The sequence below is a fragment of the Geotrypetes seraphini genome, chromosome 1 (genome assembly GCF_902459505.1).
Source record: "Geotrypetes seraphini chromosome 1, aGeoSer1.1, whole genome shotgun sequence".
In the NCBI taxonomy this organism is placed as follows: Eukaryota; Metazoa; Chordata; class Amphibia; order Gymnophiona; family Dermophiidae; genus Geotrypetes; species Geotrypetes seraphini.
The window spans coordinates 394,988,414-395,008,921 of record NC_047084.1 but is presented as its reverse complement, the minus strand read 5'-3'; the positions used below and the strand labels follow the sequence as shown (position 1 = coordinate 395,008,921).

The 20,508-nt window shown below is 50.0% G+C and overlaps 1 protein-coding gene across 4 annotated transcripts in view; it reads right to left on the bottom strand.

The window, feature by feature from the left end:
* Positions 1 to 20,508, bottom strand: part of TDRD7 (tudor domain containing 7) — a 719,490-nt gene that overhangs the window by 154,127 nt on the left and 544,855 nt on the right. For all 4 annotated transcript variants that reach the window (XM_033917728.1, XM_033917758.1, XM_033917748.1 and 1 more), the window contains one exon: positions 8,063 to 8,173. In XM_033917728.1, coding sequence (XP_033773619.1) covers positions 8,063 to 8,173 — 111 coding nt within the window. The remainder of the gene's footprint in view (positions 1 to 8,062; positions 8,174 to 20,508) is intronic.

The following is a 20,508-nucleotide window of genomic DNA, read 5'->3' as shown; positions in this document are numbered from 1 at the left end:
ATAAGATGATTGGAGGAGATGCAAACGTAATTGAGATAAAGAAGCAATGACTTCCTGAAACTCAAAATGCATTTGGGTATCCAAATAATTCAAAAACTTTGGTAGAAGAGAAATAAGGAATTCAAAGTAAGTGATGAACTGAAAACTATAATTGAGGACTTTAGAGGACATCATAGCATTCTGGTAGATGCGACGCCCGAATTTGTCCATAGTTTTCCCTTCCCTTCCAGGAGGGACGGTGGCGTAAACCTTGGAAGTATGGGACCTTTTCAAGGAGGACTCGATGAGCAGGTATTGATGAGATAACAGAGTTGTCAAACTGTATGCGATGCACAGTCTTATACCCAGAGTCCAATTTTCCTGGAACAGCCGGTATGGAAAAAGGTGTTTCCATGCAACGACCAAAAGTCTGATTCAAAAGCTTAAGTGGAAGCTTAAGAGACTCTGCCGGAGGTTGAGGAAGATGCATTACTTCGAGGTACTCTTTAGAAAATTTGGAGCCAGTATCCAATTGAATATCCAAGTCTACAGCCATCTGTCAGAGGAAAGACGAGAAAGATAGCTGATCTGCCAATGCTTTGCCTCGAGAAGGACTTGAGGACATCGAGGCAGCCTGTGTCGAAGATGAAGCTTCAGCAGGGAAAAAGGTATCAAAGGAACCTGGTGACTTGGACGAGGAAATCGAGACCGGGACATCCTCGAGTTCCGCCATCAGAGACCTCGAACGAGGAGTCGGTGATCTGGTCAAGGTTGGAGTAGATCGAGGCTTCGAGGAAGATGGTCTGTCATGAGACGAAGATGCCTGGAAAGATGCCTCGATGAAGGCCTCGAATGTCGGTGAGAACTGTGTCTAGAACCAGATCTCGAGGATCGAGGAGACTTCGCCTCGGAGATGTTGGCAGCCGATGCTGATGTATGAATAGGACTAGAGGCTGTAGATCGAAGCTCCAGAGGCTTGGTGGAGGAATCTCAATGCACTCTCAAAGACTCTGCTCCTTGAATAGAGTGTGAGGTTTCTCGTCGAGGCACTCGCAAAGAATCTGCTCCTTGCTTAACGTGTTTGGATGCCAGACCAGACACTCGCAGAGATTCTGCTTTCTGCAAAGAGTGTGTAAGTTCAGACTGGGGCAAAGGAAGCGGCTCGACCTCGCGGGAGTCTGCTGAATGCCCAGGATGGATAAGAGGAAGCAATTTGGGCCCCATGTTAGTAAGGAACAGAATAAACTGCTTCTCTAACATGGTCTGGAAAGAAGACGGCAAGGATGGATCTGCATCTGAAAACGGACCACCTGCTTTGGCTGGAGGTTCCTTCAAGGTAGTGTGAGCATGCTTCAACTTGGGAGTCTTAGTCACTTTAATCACCACCGGCGGAACCGACTGCTGAGCTATCTGACCTGAGGAAACAGGGGAAGATACAGCAGATGACATCGAAGCAAGAGCTGCTGCAAACGACGAAGGTCTGATGAGGCTCGAGGTGGAAGCATTAGGCGCAGAAGGAGCATCGGTGGGAGTCGAGGCCGAAGACGCCTTCGAAATTGAGGGATCCGTAGAAGACCCCATTTCGAAGAGCTTGTCCACCAAAATGCAACGACGCTTAAAAGCACGAGGCTGAAGTGTTTGGCAAGGCAGGCACGACCTAGGATGATGTTTCGGCCCAAGGCACTTGAGGCAGCATCCGTGAGGGTCTGTAAGAGAGATCGCACGCTGACACTTACTACACCTCTTGAAGCCCGTAGCAGGCCGGGACATAGAAGGAAAAATACCTGCTGCAAAATCGAAGCCCTCGGGCTGCGGCTGAGCGGCCTGTCCCGGAACACGAACGGAAGAAGAAAAATTTTTTTTTAAATAAAAGAAATAAACTAAAACAGCGATTCGTGAGATAAAAAACACAAATCGCGGTTGAGAGAAGGCACAAAGGAACGAAGTTAAAAGTAGAGAGTCATAGACGGACTTCTTGGCTCCGCGGAAAACTGAAGAGACGCGCCCTACGCTGGGCAGGAAGGCACTCGCACATGCACGGTGTGGGCGACTCGAAACTTCGAGTTTCTTCAAGCAGGTCTGCTTGTGAGGCGTCCGCATCCGGGCTCCGTCGATGACGTCACCATATGTGAGAATACCTGCCTGCTTGTCCTGGGATAAAGCAATGTTACTTACCGTAACAGTTGTTATCCAGGGACAGCAGGCAGCTATTCTCACTAGTGGGTGATGTCATCCGACAGAGCCCCAATGCGCACGTCTCACAAGCATACTTGCTTGAAGAAACTTCAGAAGTTTCTAGATGCCCGCACCACGCATGCGCGAGTGCCTTTCCACCCGATGCACCGGGCGTGTCTCCTCAGTTCAGATAGCTAGCAGAGAAGCCAACCCAGGGGAAATGGGTGGGACGTGAGAATAGCTGTCTGCTGTCCCTGGATAACAACTGTTACGGTAAGTAACATTGCTTTATCCCAGGACAAGCAGGCAGGTATTCTCATTAGTGGGTGACCTCCAAGCTAACCCCAATGGGATGGTGGGAGAGTTGGCAACTTAGGAGAATAAATTTGCAATACTGTTTGGCCAAACTGTCCATACCGTCTGGAGAAAGTATCCAGACAATAATGAGAAGTGAAGGTATGAACCGAGGACCAAGTGGCAGCCTTACAAATCTCCTCAATCGGTGTCGATCTGAGGAAGGCTACAGAGGCCGCCATTGCTCTGACCTTATGGGCTGTGACTTTACAGGGAAGGGGTAATCCAGCCTGGGCATAGGAGAAAGAGATGCAAGCCGCCATCCAGTTGGAGATGGTACTCTTCGAGACAGGGCGTCCCAACTTATTCGGATCAAAGGAGACGAAAAGTTGAGGAGCAGTTCTGTGTGGTTTGATGCGATCCAGGTAGAAAGCCAAAGCACGTTTCCAGTCCAGAGTGTGAAGAGCTGATTCTCCAGGGTGAGAATGAGGCTTTGGAAAAAACACAGGAAGAACTATGGATTGGTTGAGATGAAATTCAGAGACCACTTTAGGCAGGAATTTCGGATGAGTGCGGAGGACCACCTTGTCATGATGGAATACTATGAAAGGCGGATCCGCCACTAAGGCCTGAAGCTCACTGACTCGGCGAGCAGAAGTGAGGGCAACAAGAAAAACCACTTTCCAAGTGAGAAACTTCAGTGGAGCCTTGTTGAGAGGCTCAAAAGGAGGCTTCATAAGGTGAGAAAGGACAACATTGAGGTCCCAAACCACTGGAGGAGGTTTGAGAGGAGGATTGACATGGAAAAGTCCTTTCATAAATCTGGAAACCACAGGATGAGCAGAGAGAGGTTTCCCTTGCAGAGGCTGATGGAAAGCCGCAATTGCACTTAGATGGACTTGTATCGATGTAGACTTGAGGCCAGAATGAGATAGGTGTAGAAGATAGTCCAACACAAAAGATAGGGAGGCTTGTTGAGGCTCCTTACGATGAGAAATACACCAGGTAGAAAATCTAGTCCATTTTTGGGAGTAGCATTGTCTAGTAGCAGGCTTCCGGGAAGCCTCTAACACATCCCTCACCGCTCTGGAAAACTGGAGAGGAGTTACGTTGAGAGGAACCAAGCTGTCAGGTGAAGAGACTGCAGGTTGGGATGGAGCAGAGATCCTTGATGCTGAGTAAGCAGTGAAGGAAACACTGGAAGAAGAAATGGCTCCCTGCTGCTGAGTTGAAGTAGAAGGGAGTACCAAGGCTGTCTGGGCCACCAAGGAGCTATCAGAATCATGGTGGCATGGTCGGACTTCAGCTTGACCAGAGTCTTTTGAATGAGAGGAAACGCATATAAAAAGAGATTCCTCCAGTCCAGAAGAAAGGCATCTGCCTCGAGGCGATGAGGAGTGTAGATCCTGGAGCAGAATTGAGGCAGTTTGAAGTTGTGGGGAGCCGCAAAGAGGTCTATCTGAGGCGTCCCCCACTGAGAGAAGATCTGATGAAGGGGCTTGGAATGGAGGGTCAATTTGTGAGGCTGGAGGAGACGACTTAAGTTGTCCGCCAAGACATTGTCCACCCCCTGAATGTAGACAGCTTTGAGGAAGGTGTTGTGGCGAATCGCCCAATCCCAGACACTGAGAGCTTCCTGGCAAAGGGAGGCCGATCCCATGCCCCTCTGCTTGTTGACATAATACATGGCGACCTGATTGTCCGTGCGAATGAGGACCACCAGGTCATGAAGCAGATGTGGAAAAGCTTGAAGAGTATTGAAAATCGCCCTGAGTTCCAGAAGATTGATATGGCACAGCCGGTCCGCACTGGTCCAGAAGCCCTTAGTGCGAAAAACGTCCAGATGAGCCCCCCATGCATAGGTCGAGGAATCGGTCGTGAGAACCTTCTGGTGGGGAGGAGTGTGAAATAGCAAACCTCTGGATAGATTGGAAGAGATCATCCACCAATGTAGAGACTGCTGAAGAGCAGGAGTGACCAGGATGTGACAAGTCAAAGGATCTGACACCTGTGTCCATTGAGAAGCCAGGGTCCACTGAGGAATTCTGAGGTGAAGTCTGGCAAAAGGAGTCACATGAACCGTAGAGGCCATGTGGCCCAGGAGAACCATCATGTGTCTCGCTGAGATGGACAGGCGAGAAGACACTGACTGACAGAGATGAAGAAGAGCTTCCAGGCGCTGTGGAGGAAGGAATGCTCTGAGTTGGATAGTATCCAAAACCACCCCGATGAAGGAGAGAGACTGGGTAGGTTGCAGATGAGATTTTGGGAAGTTGATCTCGAACCCCAGACTCTGCAGGAACCAAATAGTCCTTTGGGTCGCCAGGATGACCCCTGGAGCCGAGGCAGCTTTGATGAGCCAGTCGTCGAAGTAGGGAAACACCTGAAGACCATGGTTCCAGAGTGCAGCGGCCACCACCACCATACACTTGGTGGAAACTCTGGGAGACGAGGACAGGCCGAAAGGGAGCACTCGATATTGCAGATGAAGATGTCCCACCCGAAATCTGAGGAATTTGCGAGAGGCCGGATGAATGGGAATGTGAGTGTAGGCCTCTTTTAGATCCAGAGAGCATAACCAGTCGTTCTGCTCAAAGGAGGGGGTAGAGAGAAGCTAGGGTCAGCATGTGTAATCTCTCCTTGACCAGGAACTTGTTGAGTACCCTGAGGTCCAGAATGGGACGCAGGTCGCCCGTCTTCTTCGGAACAAGGAAGTACCGGGAGGAGAACCCCCGGTTGTGTTGGTCCACAGGGACCGGTTCGACGGCCCGAAGTCGGAGCAAAGCCTGAGCTTCCTGAAGAAGGGCGGTCTGGGTCAAGTTAGAAGGATACTCTCTTGGAGGATGCTCCGGGGGGACCTGATGGAACTGAAGAGAATATCCTTCCCTGATGATGGTAAGGACCCAAAGGTCGGTGGTTATAGCCATCCATCGATGGTAAAAATGATGGAGGCGACCCCCAATTGGAAAGACAGGGGATAGCAGAACGGTGTTGGTTATGCTCCCGACAAGAGAGTCAAAAAGGCTGAGGAGCCTTGGGAACAGCAGAAGGCTGAGGTTTTTGTTGAGACTTCTGCGGAGGCTGTCTCTTCGACAGTTGCCTCGCAGCAGGAGCCTGCCTGGGAGTGTAACGCCGTTGGTATATCAAGGGTGGTCGAGAATGAGTAGGTTTAGGCTTCGGATGAAGGATGGACTAGAATGACTTCTCATGGTCCGACAGCTTCTTCGTCACCGTCTCGATGGACTCATCAAACAAATCCGCACCTGCACACGGGATGTTGGCAAGCCTGTCCTGGAGGTTCGGGTCCATATCAATGGTCCGAAGCCATGCCAAGCGACGCATGGCCACAGAACAGGCGGCAGCCTGTGCCGAGAGCTCAACCGCATCATATGAGGATTGCATCAATTGAAGACGCAGCTGGGACAGCGAGGCGATGACCTCCTTGTATTCAAAACGAGCTTGAGAGTCGATGTAAGGCATAAACTTCCGAAGCACTGGAAGGAAGAACTCCAAATAGGTGGCAAAATGGAAGGTGTAACTGAGAACTCTGGAAGCCATCATCGAGTTCTGGTAGATGCGCCTCCCGAACTTATCCATGGTCCTCCCCTCTCAGCCCGGGGGCACCGAGACATACACCTGGGACGGATGAGATCGCTTGAGGGAGGACTCGACCAACAGTGACTGATGGGAGAGCTGGGAGCCCTCAAACACCTTATGGTGCACTGTGCGATACCTGGAATCCAGTTTGCCAGGAATGGCAGGAATGGAGTACGGTGTTTCAAAACAGCGCATGAACGTCTGGTCGAGGAGCTTGTGCAGAGGCAGGCGAAGAGACTCAGCAAGAGGATGAGGCAGATGCATGGTATCAAGGTACTCCTTGGAGTAGCGGGAACCCGAGTCCAAGGTGATGTCGAGATCATCCGCCATCTGCCGCAGAAAAGATGAAAAAGACAGCTGGTCCGCCAACACAGGACACTGAGACGGACTCGATGAAGTCGAGGCCTCCTGATCCAAGGAGACATGGGATCTACAAGGAGAGAACGACCTGATGGTATCCTCGAACTCCGAGCCCGGAGGAGGCGAGACATCCGAAGATGAATACACCATACGAGGAAGCTTCTTCTGAGGCGAGACGGTAGAATGTCTGGACGAATGCCTTGAAGAATGCCTGGAGCGGCGTCCCTCACTCCGTCTCGAAGGAGATCTGGAACGACGATGCGAAGATGGCTCCGCAGAGGCCTCCAACGAGTAGATGGGGCTGGAGGCTGTAGAGCGAAGAGGAGGATGGGTCGATGCCTCTCGAGCAGCATTCCACGGGTCGAGAGACGGCTTGGCAGGCAAGGGGCTCCGGAAGAAATCCTCCTGATGACGCACAGGGCTTCGGCTACTCGGAGGCAAATCCCAATTGTCTCCGTCCGAGGCGGGGATGGGTTCCAGAGGCGGCATCTCACCAAGCGAAGCGCACCTCAATGAACTTGCAGCCAAATGCCGAGCCTCCTCGCCTAGCAGTGAGAGCGAGTGGCGAGGCGGAGGAGGTGGCTCGACTCTACGAGGGGGTTCCGCATGCCCATGCTGGATTGTGGCAAGCCACTTGGGGCCCATGGTAGTCATGAGCTCGAGGAAGTGGGCTTCCATGAGCGACCGCATCGAAGCCGACAAGGGGGGAGCCGCATCTGAAGTGGGACCCCCTGCATGGTCTTCGCGGTCCCGGGTGGTCGAGTGCTTGGCCTTAGAAGCCTTAGGCACTTTAAGAACCACCGGGGGAACGGTCTGCTGAGTTACCTGACCTGAGGAGACCGAAGAAGGCACCGGAGCAGGAGGCGGGGTCGAAACCGGAACAAAGGAAGCCGGTTTCAAAAGACCCGATGCAGCAGGAGCAGATGCCAACATTGAAGGCAAAGGCGAAGCGCTGGTTGAAGCTGTAGGTTCCTTGGAAGCCTCCATAGCAAACATCGACTCCCACAGGAAACGGCGACGCTTGAAAGCACGTGCTGTTAGAGTGGAACAAGGCCGGCACGATTTCGGAAGATGTTGAGGCCCGAGACACTGTAAACAGCGTCGATGCGGGTCCGTCAACGAAATCGCGCACTGGCACTTGATACACTTTTTAAAACCGGTAATAGGCCGGGACATAGGCCGAAAAAGCTCCGCCGCTAGATCGAAGCTGCGGGGCCCCAGCCACGCGGCTGATCCGGTTGAATCTATGGAAAAATTTTTTTTTTTTGAAAATAAGAAAACGACAGAATAGAACACACGATAAGAGAAATAAACTCAAAACCGCGAGCACTAGAAGGCAAGAACAAGGGTTCACTCAGCGCAGAGAGTTGAAGCAAAACTTCTCAGCTCCGCGGAAAGAAAAGAACTAAGGAGACACGCCCGGTGCATCGGGTGGGAAGGCACTTGCGCATGCGCGGTGCGGGCATCTCAAAACTTCTGGCGTTTCTTCAAGCAAGTATGCTTGTGAGACGTCCGCATCGGGGCTCTGTCGGATGACATCACCCACTAGTGAGAATACCTGCCTGCTTGTCCTGGGATAATTATTGTTAAACAAGTCTCTTCTCTTACAGAACCATAAAAGATGGCTGATTTGGTTACTTGGAATTCACTTATATACCTTAATGCTGAAATCCGAGAAATTTATGACAGTATCTCTCAGCCAAAGTACTGCACCTGGAGTCCACATGCCAGTATTATGAGGAAGATCTGCCAAACAGCACTTCAAAACCTGAAACAAATTTAGACGAAATATATTTTACAATGTTTCACTTTTTATTGCTGTTCATTGCCTGTATTATATATATATATATATAAATAAAACTATAGTAAATAATGAATATACAGCTTATTCAGTCTGATCATCCATACCAAGTTCTAAGCTCTTCAATCCCTTCCTGTCTCTCAAATACACTTTGCTTGTCCTATGCTTTCTTAAATTCAGACAAAGTTCTCCCTGCCACCACCTCTACTGAGCATAAACCACCAATAAGTTAAAGGAATAGGAACTCAAAGTTTCCTCCAATAAAAGCATACGACTACAAGAATCTTTAGTCAACAGTTTAGTTTGACATTGGGCTCCTTTTACGAAGGTGCACTAGCGTTTTTAGTGCGCGCTATAATGCCGCGCGCGCTAACCCCGCACTACACGGAAAATACTAATCCCTGCTCTATGGAGACGTTAGTATCTAGCGCGCGCTAAAACCACTAGCGCACCTTCATAAAAGGAGCCCATTGTAAATGTTTGTTAATTAAAATAGCTACCCTCCCTTTTTATAGTTAGTTGAAGAATAAACTTCTCCCACCCAACCAGTTTTAAGTTTCTTGTGTTCTATATCAGTCAATTTTGTTTCTTGAAGGCAAGCTATGTCTATCTCCTGACATCGAATATAAGAAAGCAACTTAGTACGTTTAATCACTGAATTTTCCCCTGAAATATTCCAAGATGCAATTCGCAGTGATGAAGGTGATTTAACCACCATCATCCCAGACGAAAATAGGTGAAGTTTTCAATAAGATTAAATATAAACATCTAGGAGCCCAGCCCTCCCCCCAGATGTAATTTTGCTACTCAGTCATGTTAGTAGGAACTGAAGATGGGATGTGGTAAAACAAAATCCGAGAAACAAGAAGAAATAAATTAAACAATAAAAGAATATATGAAAGATAAAAAACAAAACCCAGGTAAATAGCCAAACCCACCTAACCTTCACAATTTCACAACCTTGCCCCCTCCCAGTTCCTTCCCCTCCCAATATCTTCCACAACATCTTTGATTGTCTTTCCAAGGAAATCAGTAATTCCATGTAACCTGTCCCCAGACCAATTGCATACGCACTATAAATTAATAAATAAATAAATAAGTAAATAGATAACTCGATAAATAGATAAGTTAATAATTTAACAAGTAAGTTAATATATAGTAATATATATGAATAAATATATGTGCAAACTTGCAATTAAATAAGTAAATATATAACTTGTTAATATGTAACTTATTAAAGATGAGTAAATATATAAACCAATCCCAATCCCAGTGTTCCAATACTTCTATAAATATATAAATATGTGAATATAATCAATAGCCAAATATATAATTTGCTGAATACAAAACAAATATACAGATGAGTATATAATGCATAAGTAAACAAATAACCATATATTTAGATCAATTAAGAATAAATAAACATATATGTAGATAAATATGCAAGTAAATATTCAAGTAAGTACATACCATATTGTTCGCTCCATAAGACGTACCTGACCACAAGATGCACCATAGATTTAGAGGAGAAACCCAAGAAAAAACATTCTGAACCAAATTCTCCCTGCCAGGCTCTGCACCCAACCCCACACTCCTTGCCAGGCTCTGCACCCTGTCCCCCCCTCCCTGCCAGGCTCTGTACCCTGTCCCCCACTCTTGTGGTAGGCCGGGACAGGGCACTGCCTAGTGGCTGGCAGGCAGGTAAGTCTTTCTGTTTCCTGCTCAGCTTTGGAAAATGCACATCTCTAGTGGACATGCAAAGACGAGGACAGTATTTGAATTCAAGAAACCATGGCTATGAAAGGGATTATAGAGCCTAGAATTAGAGGAGGTTTAAATGACTTGCCCAGGGTCATAAGGAGCTACTACAGCATTAACCATGAGGTTACTCCTCCATCCACTCCATGTGGTTGGAAAGACTAAATAGAATATTATATAATCTTTATCTGTCATTACTTCTCTGCATTTCTATGAACACAATTTTGAACAATAAAATTATATTATACTGTATATCAACTTCAAATTCAACACTGAAATACTTGAGACTGATTTATCAAGAGTATTTCTTCTAGTTTACACATTTAAGAAAAGTTCTTAAGCTCTATGAACTAGCCCTTGAAGAATTTTGGGGGACTTTTGTTTCCACAGATGGAGAAAATGCAGAGGGGTTTTATAAAAGCATTCTGAGAGAGCCAAACTAAATCTTCATGAAGAGAAATCTCATTAAGCTTCTTTGTTTGATTTCACTCAAAATTTTGATAGTTCTGCTTTTGGGTGGTGCCAGGTTTCACCCATTAACTGATAAACAGAAATAAAAGTGCAAAATTTGTAAATACTGATCCCACGCCCCCTAAATGTCCAACGTGAAAGTGAAAGGCAGGCGCAAGCCCTGAGCGCACTTGCCTGGTCTTGCGCCGCCACTTGAATGGTGCCGTCAGCTCCCGCAAGTCTTGTGAGAACCAACAGCACCATTTGGGCGGCAGCGCATGACCAGGCAGGTGTGCTCGGGGCTCGTGCCTGCCTTTCATTTCCACAGCAGATAGAGGGAGCCTACCTATGCAGCGCTGGACCGAGCCGACAAGACCATTTGTGCAGTGGCGTGGGACCAGGCAGGCAAGCTCAAGGTTCGCACCTGCCTCTCACTGCCGCAGCAGATGGGGACTTGGGCAGCCGTCCAGCAAGGGAGCCTGCCAATGCAGCGCTGCACTGCCAGGATTACATAAAGGTATAGGGGGGGACGGGGGACGGGGGGCATGGTATTCACTGCATAAGACGCATCCTTATTTCCACTCACTTTTTTGGGGGAAAAAAGTGCATCTTATGGAGTGAAAAATATGGTAAATAACTAGCTATTTAATTAGATTAAGAATTAAATTAATGAATTAATTTAATAAGTTAATAAATGTGTGAGCAAATAAATAAGTAAATAACTGAATAAAAAGATTAGACAGAAATAAATTGTGTAAATGCCTCAAAACGTCTCAACATCAACATCGGAATCAATCCTGACGATCCAGCAGCATTTTAGTTTTCAGCATATTCCTAACATTCACCGCTTTGCTTTCTGTTACAGTTATGTAAATCAAATTTATTCCATTTAATTAAAATGCATCTTGTCTTCCATTGTAGGGCTCCCAAACCTTATATGTTCTTGTCTTGAGTTCAAGTCCCTTAATCACATATCCTTAAGTTAGGTATGCCACAGTGATGCGAGCCCAGAAATCTTCCCAATCCACAGATTCTTCAGGCAGCATTGTCTCAAGTGAAGCACCCAGCGTTTATCCTCAGCACAGCCAAAGAGTCAATGTGAGCCTGCAAGAGCAGATGAGGGTGCCTCCGGCTACTTCACTGTATCCTGACATAAAGAAGAGTCATCATTTTCTATGCTTAACCACTGTGAAGAACAGGGGTCCCGAGCCATATGAAGGCATCCAGGCACAGTGTTTGAGCTGAAAATACTGCTCAGATGAAATGATTTCAGGGCTGAAATGATTTCAGAGCTATAATGAGGAAACAAAAAACCAAGATGCCCATGTTACTAGCCGCAGCTTATCTGCCTCCTTCAAACACACTGGCTGCCTCCTCCAAACACGCTGTGCAGGGCAGGAGCAATGTTTGTGATCTGAAGCTTCGCCTCGCACCCTTCCTGATTGGCTGCGGTCAGTTCTCGCGATGACAACCATTCAGGAAGCAGTGCAGGGCGAGGCTTGAGATCACAAACATCACTCCTGCCCTGCACATTGTTATTGGAGTAGGCATCACCTGCCAGTGGTGATGTCTTCAGAGTCGGACAGCAGTGCATGCAGAGGGGCCTGGGCCTAAGCCTAAGCTCCACGACCGGCACCAACCTGACTCCAAGTGTCCGCGCCTTCCACCGGTGTCCAGTTTGCTCAGGTATTTAAGGGGGATGATTTTTAAAAAAGTTCAGTTACGATACTCCTCTAAAAGCAAGTTTTAATGTCTTTAGATAAGCCGCCCCATTTAATCAAGCCGCACCCACTAGGCCGGTTTGTAAAACCCATGTATAGGCCGCAGCCTATACATGGGGAAATACAGTAGATACTATCATAGTTTTGTCTACTTTCCTCTGTTTATGTTGACTGGACCCCAATGTTCCCACCAACTCTGGGCTCCCTTTTTCCTTTTCTAACTTGCTGGTATAGTGTTCAGGCAGCTTGGTGAAGTTTAAATGTTCTCCCATATAAAACAGGGTTTGTGTACAGGAAGCGTGAGAATGTAAAATTGTTGAAAAGTAATTATGAGCGCTAAGAAAGACAATAAAAATGAAAAAGATCATTGTTGATCTTGATTAGGCTTGTCCTTGTCATTTCAATTTTATTGACGTGTCGCTGGTAACGATTTAGATATTCCCCAGCCGCCTTCACAGTATCAAATGTCTTCCACCCATTCAATGTTGAAATACGAAGGACAGCTGGATAGACTAATATAAATTATTGTTTTTTTCTGTGAAACGGCTACACAGATAGGAGAGAATTTTTTCCGTTTGTCCAACAGAGAAACCGAGTAGTCTTGGAACATTTGAATTTTTTGACCGTTGTACTTCAATTAATTTCTGTTAAGCCGGTATTGTTTCATTAATGCTGCCTTACAGGCATAATTATGTACAGTGGTACCTCGGTTTACGAGTGCACCAGTTTGCGAGTGTTTTGCAAGACGAGCAAAACATTCGCAAACTTGGTGCCTCGTAAACCGAGCTTGCTTCGCTGTATGAGCGCCCCCCCCCTGCGCGATCCGGCATCCCCCCCCCCCCCCGCTCGCGTTGCCCCCCCCCCCTGAGCAGTCAATGACACCCTTTACCCGACTTGGCACCAGTGCCGGTGCCCGAAGATCCTCCCTCTTCTGGCGCGGCCTGGGCTGGGCATCGGAGATCCTCCTTCTTCTGGTCTGGGCTGGGCTGGACTGGCTTTGAGCATTTGCGCGTGCTCAAAGTCTTCTGGTCTCGCTCTCTCCAAAATTGAGAGCGAGACCAGAAGGCTTTGAGCATGCGCAAATGCTCAAAGCCAGTCCAGCCCAGCAGAAGGAGGATCTCCGACGCACCGCCCAGCCGCGCCAGAAGAGGGAGGATCTTCGGGCACCGGCACTGGTGCCAAGTCGGGTAAAGGATGTCATTGACTGCTCGGGGGAGAGAAGTAGGATCGCGGTGGAGGGGGGGCAACGCGAGCGGGGGGGGGATGCCGGATCGCTGGGGGGATTCCGGATCGCGGGGGGGGGGGGGGGGTTGCAACAGCGTCGGATTCCTCAAGGGGGGGGAGAATGGAGCAGCGCTGGTAGCCTCGGGGGGGATGGGGGGGAGGAGGTGGAACCAATCAAAGCAGTTTCCCTTACTTCCTATGGTGAAACTTGCTTTGATATACGAGCAAATTGGTTTACGAGCATGCTTCTGGAACAAATTATGCTCGTAAACCAAGGTTCCACTGTATTTCTATCATAACCACTCGTGGTTTTATTGAAGATTCCTGGAGTTTATAGGTGTATTTTCCTTTCTTCAACCTAACCTATGTGCCCTTTCTATTTTCAATGGCCCCAAATCCACTGGAAGTGGCAGATCTGCCTACAGCCATTGCTCTAATGTTGACAGAAGATTTAGATCAGAAACTGTTTCAGGCAGTCCCACAAAGCAATGTTACTTACCGTAACAGTTGTTATCCAGGGACAGCAGGCAGCTATTCTCACTAATGGGTGACGTGATCCAACGGAGCCCCGATGTGGACGCTTCTTTGAAGAAAACTCGAAATTTCGAGTTGCCCGAACCGCGCATGCGTGAGTGCCTTCCCGCCCGATGCACCAGGCGTGTCTCTTCAGTTCAGCTAGCTAGCAGAGAAGCCAACCCAGGGGAGGTGGGTGGGACGTGAGAATAGCTGCCTGCTGTCCCTGGATAACAACTGTTATGGTAAGTAACATTGCTTTATCCCAGGACAAGCAGGCAGGTATTCTCACTAATGGGTGACCTCCAAGGTAACCAGAATGGGATGGTGGGAGAGTTGGCAACTTAGGAGAACAAATTTTGTAGTACTGTTTGGCCAAACTGTCCATCCCGTCTGGTGAAGGTATCCAGACAATAGTGTGAGGTGAAGGTATGAACCGAGGACCAAGTGGCAGCTTTACAAATCTCCTCAATCGGTGTTGATCTGAAGAAGGCTACAGAAGCTGCCATCGCTCTGACCTTGTGGGCTGTGATTTTTCTGTCAAGGGGCAATCCAGCCTGGGCATAGCAGAATGAGATGCAAGCCGCCCTCCAGTTGGAGATGGTGCGCTTGGAAATGGGGCGTCCCAACTTGTTCGGATCGAAGGAGATGAAAAGTTGAGGAGCAGATCTGAGAGGTTTGGTGCGTTCTAGGTAGAAAGCTAAAGCACGCTTACAGTCCAGAGTATGAAGGGCAGATTCTCCAGAGTGAGAGTGTGGCTTCGGAAAGAACACTGGCAGGACGATGGATTGGTTGAGATGAAATTCTGAGACAACATTAGGAAGGAATTTCGGGTGTGTGCGGAGAACCACCTTGTCATGATGGAATACTGTAAAAGGCAGGTCCGCAACTAAGGCTTGTAGCTCACTGACTCTTCGGGCAGAAGTGAGACCAATGAGAAACACCACTTTCCAAGCGAGATACTTCAGGTGAGCCTTGTGAAGAGGTTCAAATGGAGGTTTCATAAGCTGAGAAAGAACCACATTGAGGTCCCAAACCACTGGAGGCGGTTTGAGGGGAGGTTTGACATGGAAGAGTCCTTTCATGAATCTGGAAACCACCGGATGAGCAGAGAGAGGTTTCCCTTGAAGAGGCTGATGGAAAGCAGCAATTGCACCAAGATGGACTCGTATCGATGTAGACTTGAGACCAGAATGAGAAAGGTGCAAAAGATAATCCAAGACTGAAGACAAGGAGGAGTGTTTTGGCTTATGATGATGAGAAAAACACCAAGCAGAAAATCTTGTCCACTTTTGGTGGTAGCATTGTCTAGTAGCGAGCTTCCTTGAAGCTTCCAGGACATCTCTCACAGGTTGAGAAAACTGGAGAGGGGTTACGTTGAGAGGAACCAAGCTGTCAGGTGTAGAGACTGCAGGCTGGAGTGAAGCAGAGATCCTTGATGCTGTGTAAGCAGAGATGGAAAGACTGGTAGAAGGTATGGCTCCCTGCTGCTGAGTTGAAGTAGAAGGGAGTACCAAGGTCGTCTGGGCCACCGTGGGGCAATCAGGATCATGGTGGCATGGTCTGACTTCAGCTTGACTAGAGTCTTTTGAATGAGAGGAAATGGAGGAAACACATATAGAAAGAGATTCGTCCAGTCCAGGAGGAATGCATCTACCTCGAGGCGCTGAGGGGTGTAGATCCTGGAGCAGAAGTGGGGCAGTTTGAAGTTGTGGGGGGCTGCAACGAGGTCTATCTGAGAGGTCCCCCATAGAGAGAAGATATGATGCAGGGGCGTGGAATTGAGGGTCCACTCGTGAGGTTGCAGAAGACAGCTCAGGCTGTCTGCTAAGGCATTGTCCGCCCCCTGGATGTAGACCGCTCTGAGGAAGGTGTTATGTTGCGAGTCGCCCAATCCCACACCTTCAGAGCTTCCTGGCAGAGGGAGGCCGATCCCGTGCCTCCCTGCTTGTTCACATAGTACATGGCGACCTGGTTATCTGTGCGAATGAGGACAACCTGGTCGCGAAGGAGATGTTGAAAGGTCTGGAGAGCGTTGAAGATCACCCTGAGTTCCAGGAGATTGATGTGGCACTGGCGGTCCGTGATGGTCCAGTAACCCTGGGTGCGGAGGCCGTCCAGATGGGCCCCCCAGGCATAAGTCAACAAGTCGGTCATGAGGACTTTCTGGTGGTGGGGGTGTGGAATAACAAGCCTCTGGATAGATTGGAGGAGAGCATCCACCAGCGAGAAGAGACTGTTGTAGAGCAGGAGTGACCCGGATGATGCGAGTCAGAGGGTCGGACGTCTGGGACCACTGGGATACCAGGGTCCATTGGGGAATCCTGAGGTGAAATCTGGCAAGTGGAATCACGTGAACTGTAGAGGCCATGTGGCCTAGAAGGACCATCATTTGTCTCGCTGAGATGGACGTGCGAGAGGATACTGAGTGGCAGAGATGAAGGAGAGCATCTCTGCGTGGGGGCGGGAGGAACGCTCTGAGTTGGATAGTATCCAGAATTGCTCCAATGAAGGGAAGAGTCTGGGAAGGTTGCAGGTGGGATTTGGGGAAGTTGATCTCGAATCCCAGATGTTGTAATAACCAAATTGTCTTCTGGATCGCGAGAGCAGCTCCCTGAGATGTGGATTCCTTGAAGAGCCAATCGTCCAGGTAAGGAAACACCTGGAGGCCATGGCTCCTTAGTGCTGCGGCCACCACAACCAGGCATTTGGTGAAGACTCTGGGTGATGAGGACAGGCCGAAGGGTAGCACTTGGTATTGGAGGTGAAGGTGTCCCACCCTGAATCATATCGACGGGAGGCTGGATGAATTGGAATGTGAGTGTAGGCCTCCTTGAGATCCAGAGAGCATAACCAGTCATTCTGCTCGAAGAGGGGGTACAATGATGCCAGGGTCAGCATGCAAAACTTTTCTTTGACCAGATATTTGTTGAGTACCCTGAGGTCCAAGATGGGTCGCAGGTCGCCCGACTTCTTTGGAACAAGGAAGTATCGGGAGTAAAACCCCTTGTTCTGTTGGTCCTGGGGGACCGGTTCTACAGCCCCCAGCTGTAACAAGGCCTGGGCTTCCTGAAGAAGATGGGCGGTCTGGGTCAAGTTGGAAGGGTGCTCCGGAGGAGCTTGGTGGAACTGAAGGAAGTATCGTTCTTTTATGATGGAGAGAACCCGGAGGTCTGTGGTGATAGTCGTTCATCGGTGGTAGAAATGAAGGAGGCGGCCTCCGATGGGTGGATTTACTGAGAAAGGGAGGACGATGGAGGAAATGTTCTCTTTGAGACAGTCAAAAGGGCTGGGGGGCCTTAGGTGCAGCCGGTGGCTGAGGCTTATGCTGGTGTTTCTGCGGGTGCTGTCTCTTCATAGGCTTTCTGCTGGGGGGAGCCTGTTTTGGAGGGTAGCACCGCTGGTATACCAACAGCGGGCGAGGCTGGTGAGGAGAAGCAGGCCTGGGTTTCAGACGTAGGATGGACTGGAAGGATTGTTCATGGTCTGATAGCTTCTTGGTCACCATCTCGATGGATTCGTCGAAGAGGTTGGTGTCAACGCAGGGAATGTTTGCGAGCCTGTCCTGGAGGTTGGGATCCATGTCGATGGTCCTCAGCCATGTCAGCTGGCGCATGGCCACTGAGCACGCTGTTGCCCGAGCCGCAAGCTCAAAGGCATCGTACGAGGACTGCATCAACTGTACCCCGAGATGGGATAGCGAGGCCAACACTTCTTGGTACTCGAAGTGTGCGCTCGTGTCCACATAGGGCATAAACTTCTGGAATACCGATAGGAGGAACTCCAAGTATGTTGTGAAGTGGAAGTTGTAGTTCAGAACTCTCGAGGCCATCATAGAGTTCTGGTACACTCTCCTGCCGAATCGGTCCATGGTTTTTCCTTCTCTGCCAGGTGGGATGGCGGCATAGACCTGGGAGGGATGGGATCGCTTCAATGACGACTACACTAACAGGGACTGGTGAGAGTTGTCGAACCCTTTGCGATGGACCGTGCGGTACCTGGTGTCCAGTTTGATTGGGACAGCAGGGATGGAGTAAAGTGTCTCGAGGCATCGAGCAAAGGTCTGGTCCAGAAGCTTGTGCAACGGAAGCTTAAGGGACTCAGCGGGTGGTTGAGGGAGGCGCATAGTCTCCAGGTATTCCTTTGAGAATTTGGAACCCATGTCCAATGGTATATCCATGTCCTCAGCCATCTGTCGGAGGAACGAGGAGAAGGACAGTTGGTCTGCCGTTGCCTGGCTCCTTGATGGGTTCGATGAGGTCGAGGCTTCCGGTTCCGCTGGGGACAGGGATCGAGATGGTGAGAAGGATCCCATTGTGTCCTTGAGTTCTGGCATCGGTGGAGGTGAATAGTCCAGGTATGCCTGTTCCCGCCGAGGCGAGGCGTGCCTGGATGTTTGCCTTGAGGAATGCCTCGATCAGTGTCGAGAGGTTGGCCTGGATGGACGGGGTGAGGCAGGCTTCGTTGAGGCCCCCAGGTAGTGGATGGGGCTGGAAGCGGTCGATCGAAGCAGGGGTTGCTGCCATAGAGGCTCGAACCCCGTCGAGGTGATCGGTTCCAATGGAGACATTCGCAAAGACTCTGCTCCTTGCATTGAATGAATTGGCTCCAACGGAGGCACTCGCAAAGAATATGCTCCTTGCATCGAGTGAATCGGCTCCAACGGAGGCACTCGCAAAGACTCTGCTCCTTGCATCGAGTGTATTGGTTCCAGAGGTGGCATGGGCAAAGACTCTGCTCCTTGCGATGCATCCATTGTTGCCAGACCAGACACTCGCAGAGACTCTGCTCCCTGTTGAGAGTGTGTTCCCCTCTGAGGTACTAGAGGTGGCTCGACCTCGCGGGAGGCTTCCGTGTGCCTGGGCTGGATTTGGGAGAGAAGCTGAGGCCCCATCGTGGTAAAGAGCTCGATGAAGTGCTTCTGTAGCATAGTCTGGAACAAGGCCGGCAAGGATGGATCCGCATCTGAAATGGGACCACCTGCGTGGGCCTCGCGTTACCTCGGAGCAGCGTGTGAGTGCTTGGACTTCGAAGCCTTGGGCACTTTCAACACGACTGGGGGAATTGGCTGCTGGGTTACCTGACCTGAGGAGGTTGAGGAAGGCATCGCAGCAGGCGCTGGGGGTCTGAGCTGGGACAAACGAGGCGGGCTTGATGAGACTCGGCGCCGCAGAGGAAGAAGACTGTGGGGCTGCGGATGATGTCGAAGATGCGGGTCCCTTTGAGGTCGACGGCTCCGTCGAGGAATCCATGAAGAGCGATTCCCACAGGACGCAACAGCGCTTGAAAGCACGTGCAGTGAGTGTGGAGCAAGGTCCAGGGAGAGTCGGGAGGCAGGAGAACCGCAAGGCAGAGGAGAGCCGCGAGGCAGAGGGAGAAGGCAGGAGACAGTGAGGGGCAGCGGCGAGAGTTAGCTCCGCCCACCCCTCCGACGTCACCAGAGCAGGACCGGAGCTCCTCCTTAAAATGGGAGGGGCCAACGGCGATCACTGCGGGGAGAGCAGGGCAGCAGGAGAGAAGTAAGGAGTGATCACTGCCCAGGGAGAGTCGGGAGGCAGGAGAACCGCAAGGTAGAGGAGAGCCGCGAGGCAGAGGGAGAAGGCAGGAGACAGTGAGGGGCAGCGGTGAGTTAGCTCCGCCCACCCCTCCGACGTCACCAGAGCAGGACCGGAGCTCCTCCTTAAAATGGGAGGGGCCAACGGCGATCACTGCGGGGAGAGCAGGGCAGCAGGAGAGAAGTAAGGAGCGATCACTGCCCAGGGAGAGTCGGGAGGCAGGAGAACCGCAAGGTAGAGGAGAGCCGCGAGGCAGAGGGAGAAGCAGGAGACAGTGAGGGGCAGCGGCGAGTTAGCTCCGCCCACCCCTCCGACGTCACCAGAGCAGAACCGGAGCTCCTCCTTAAAAGGGGAGGGGCCAACGGCGCCCAGTTGTTCGGCGAGCGTCAAAGGCGCTCGCCTTAGCGAGAGCGCCTTTGCGTAGGACCTTGAGAAGGGACAAGCCACCACTGAAGGAGACCACAGCAGGCGCAGAGGACACACAGCAGATACAGAGGACACACAGCCGTTCGGCACACGGCGAAGAGCCTTAAGTAGAGCCAAACTACACTTAATAAGGATATCTTAGAGCAGCAAGCAAACCTCTCACTCAACCTATCCTTTTATCCCTTCACCCTCATCGTACAACTCTCATACTAGCTCACAGACAACCACCCTCTCGGATATCCTTATCTCTTAAACCTCTCAGACACCTCAATCTTCCAGATCTCAGACACCCTAATCTTTCAAAATCTCGCACCAACTCTCAGATAGATTTTCTAATCTTTTTTTTTTCCCTCAAATTCTCTAATTTATTGACAGGCAGACCTTGGAAATGGCAGGGAGGACTAGAAGCGCCAAGTCTACTATCAAGACCAGCATTCCAGTCACCATGGGGATCCAGTAGGCGACCACGGACTGCGTGCAGATGGAGGAGGACCCGGGACGGTGGACAGAGGTCTCCGTGCAGACCGAGGCCATCCCCTGGCGTTACACTACAGTCTCCACGCAGACAGAAGAGACTGAGGAGGCCGCTCAGCTGGATGGAGCCCTCTTGAAGGAACTGAGGAGCCTCAGGGAGGAGGTGCAACGCCTGAGAAGC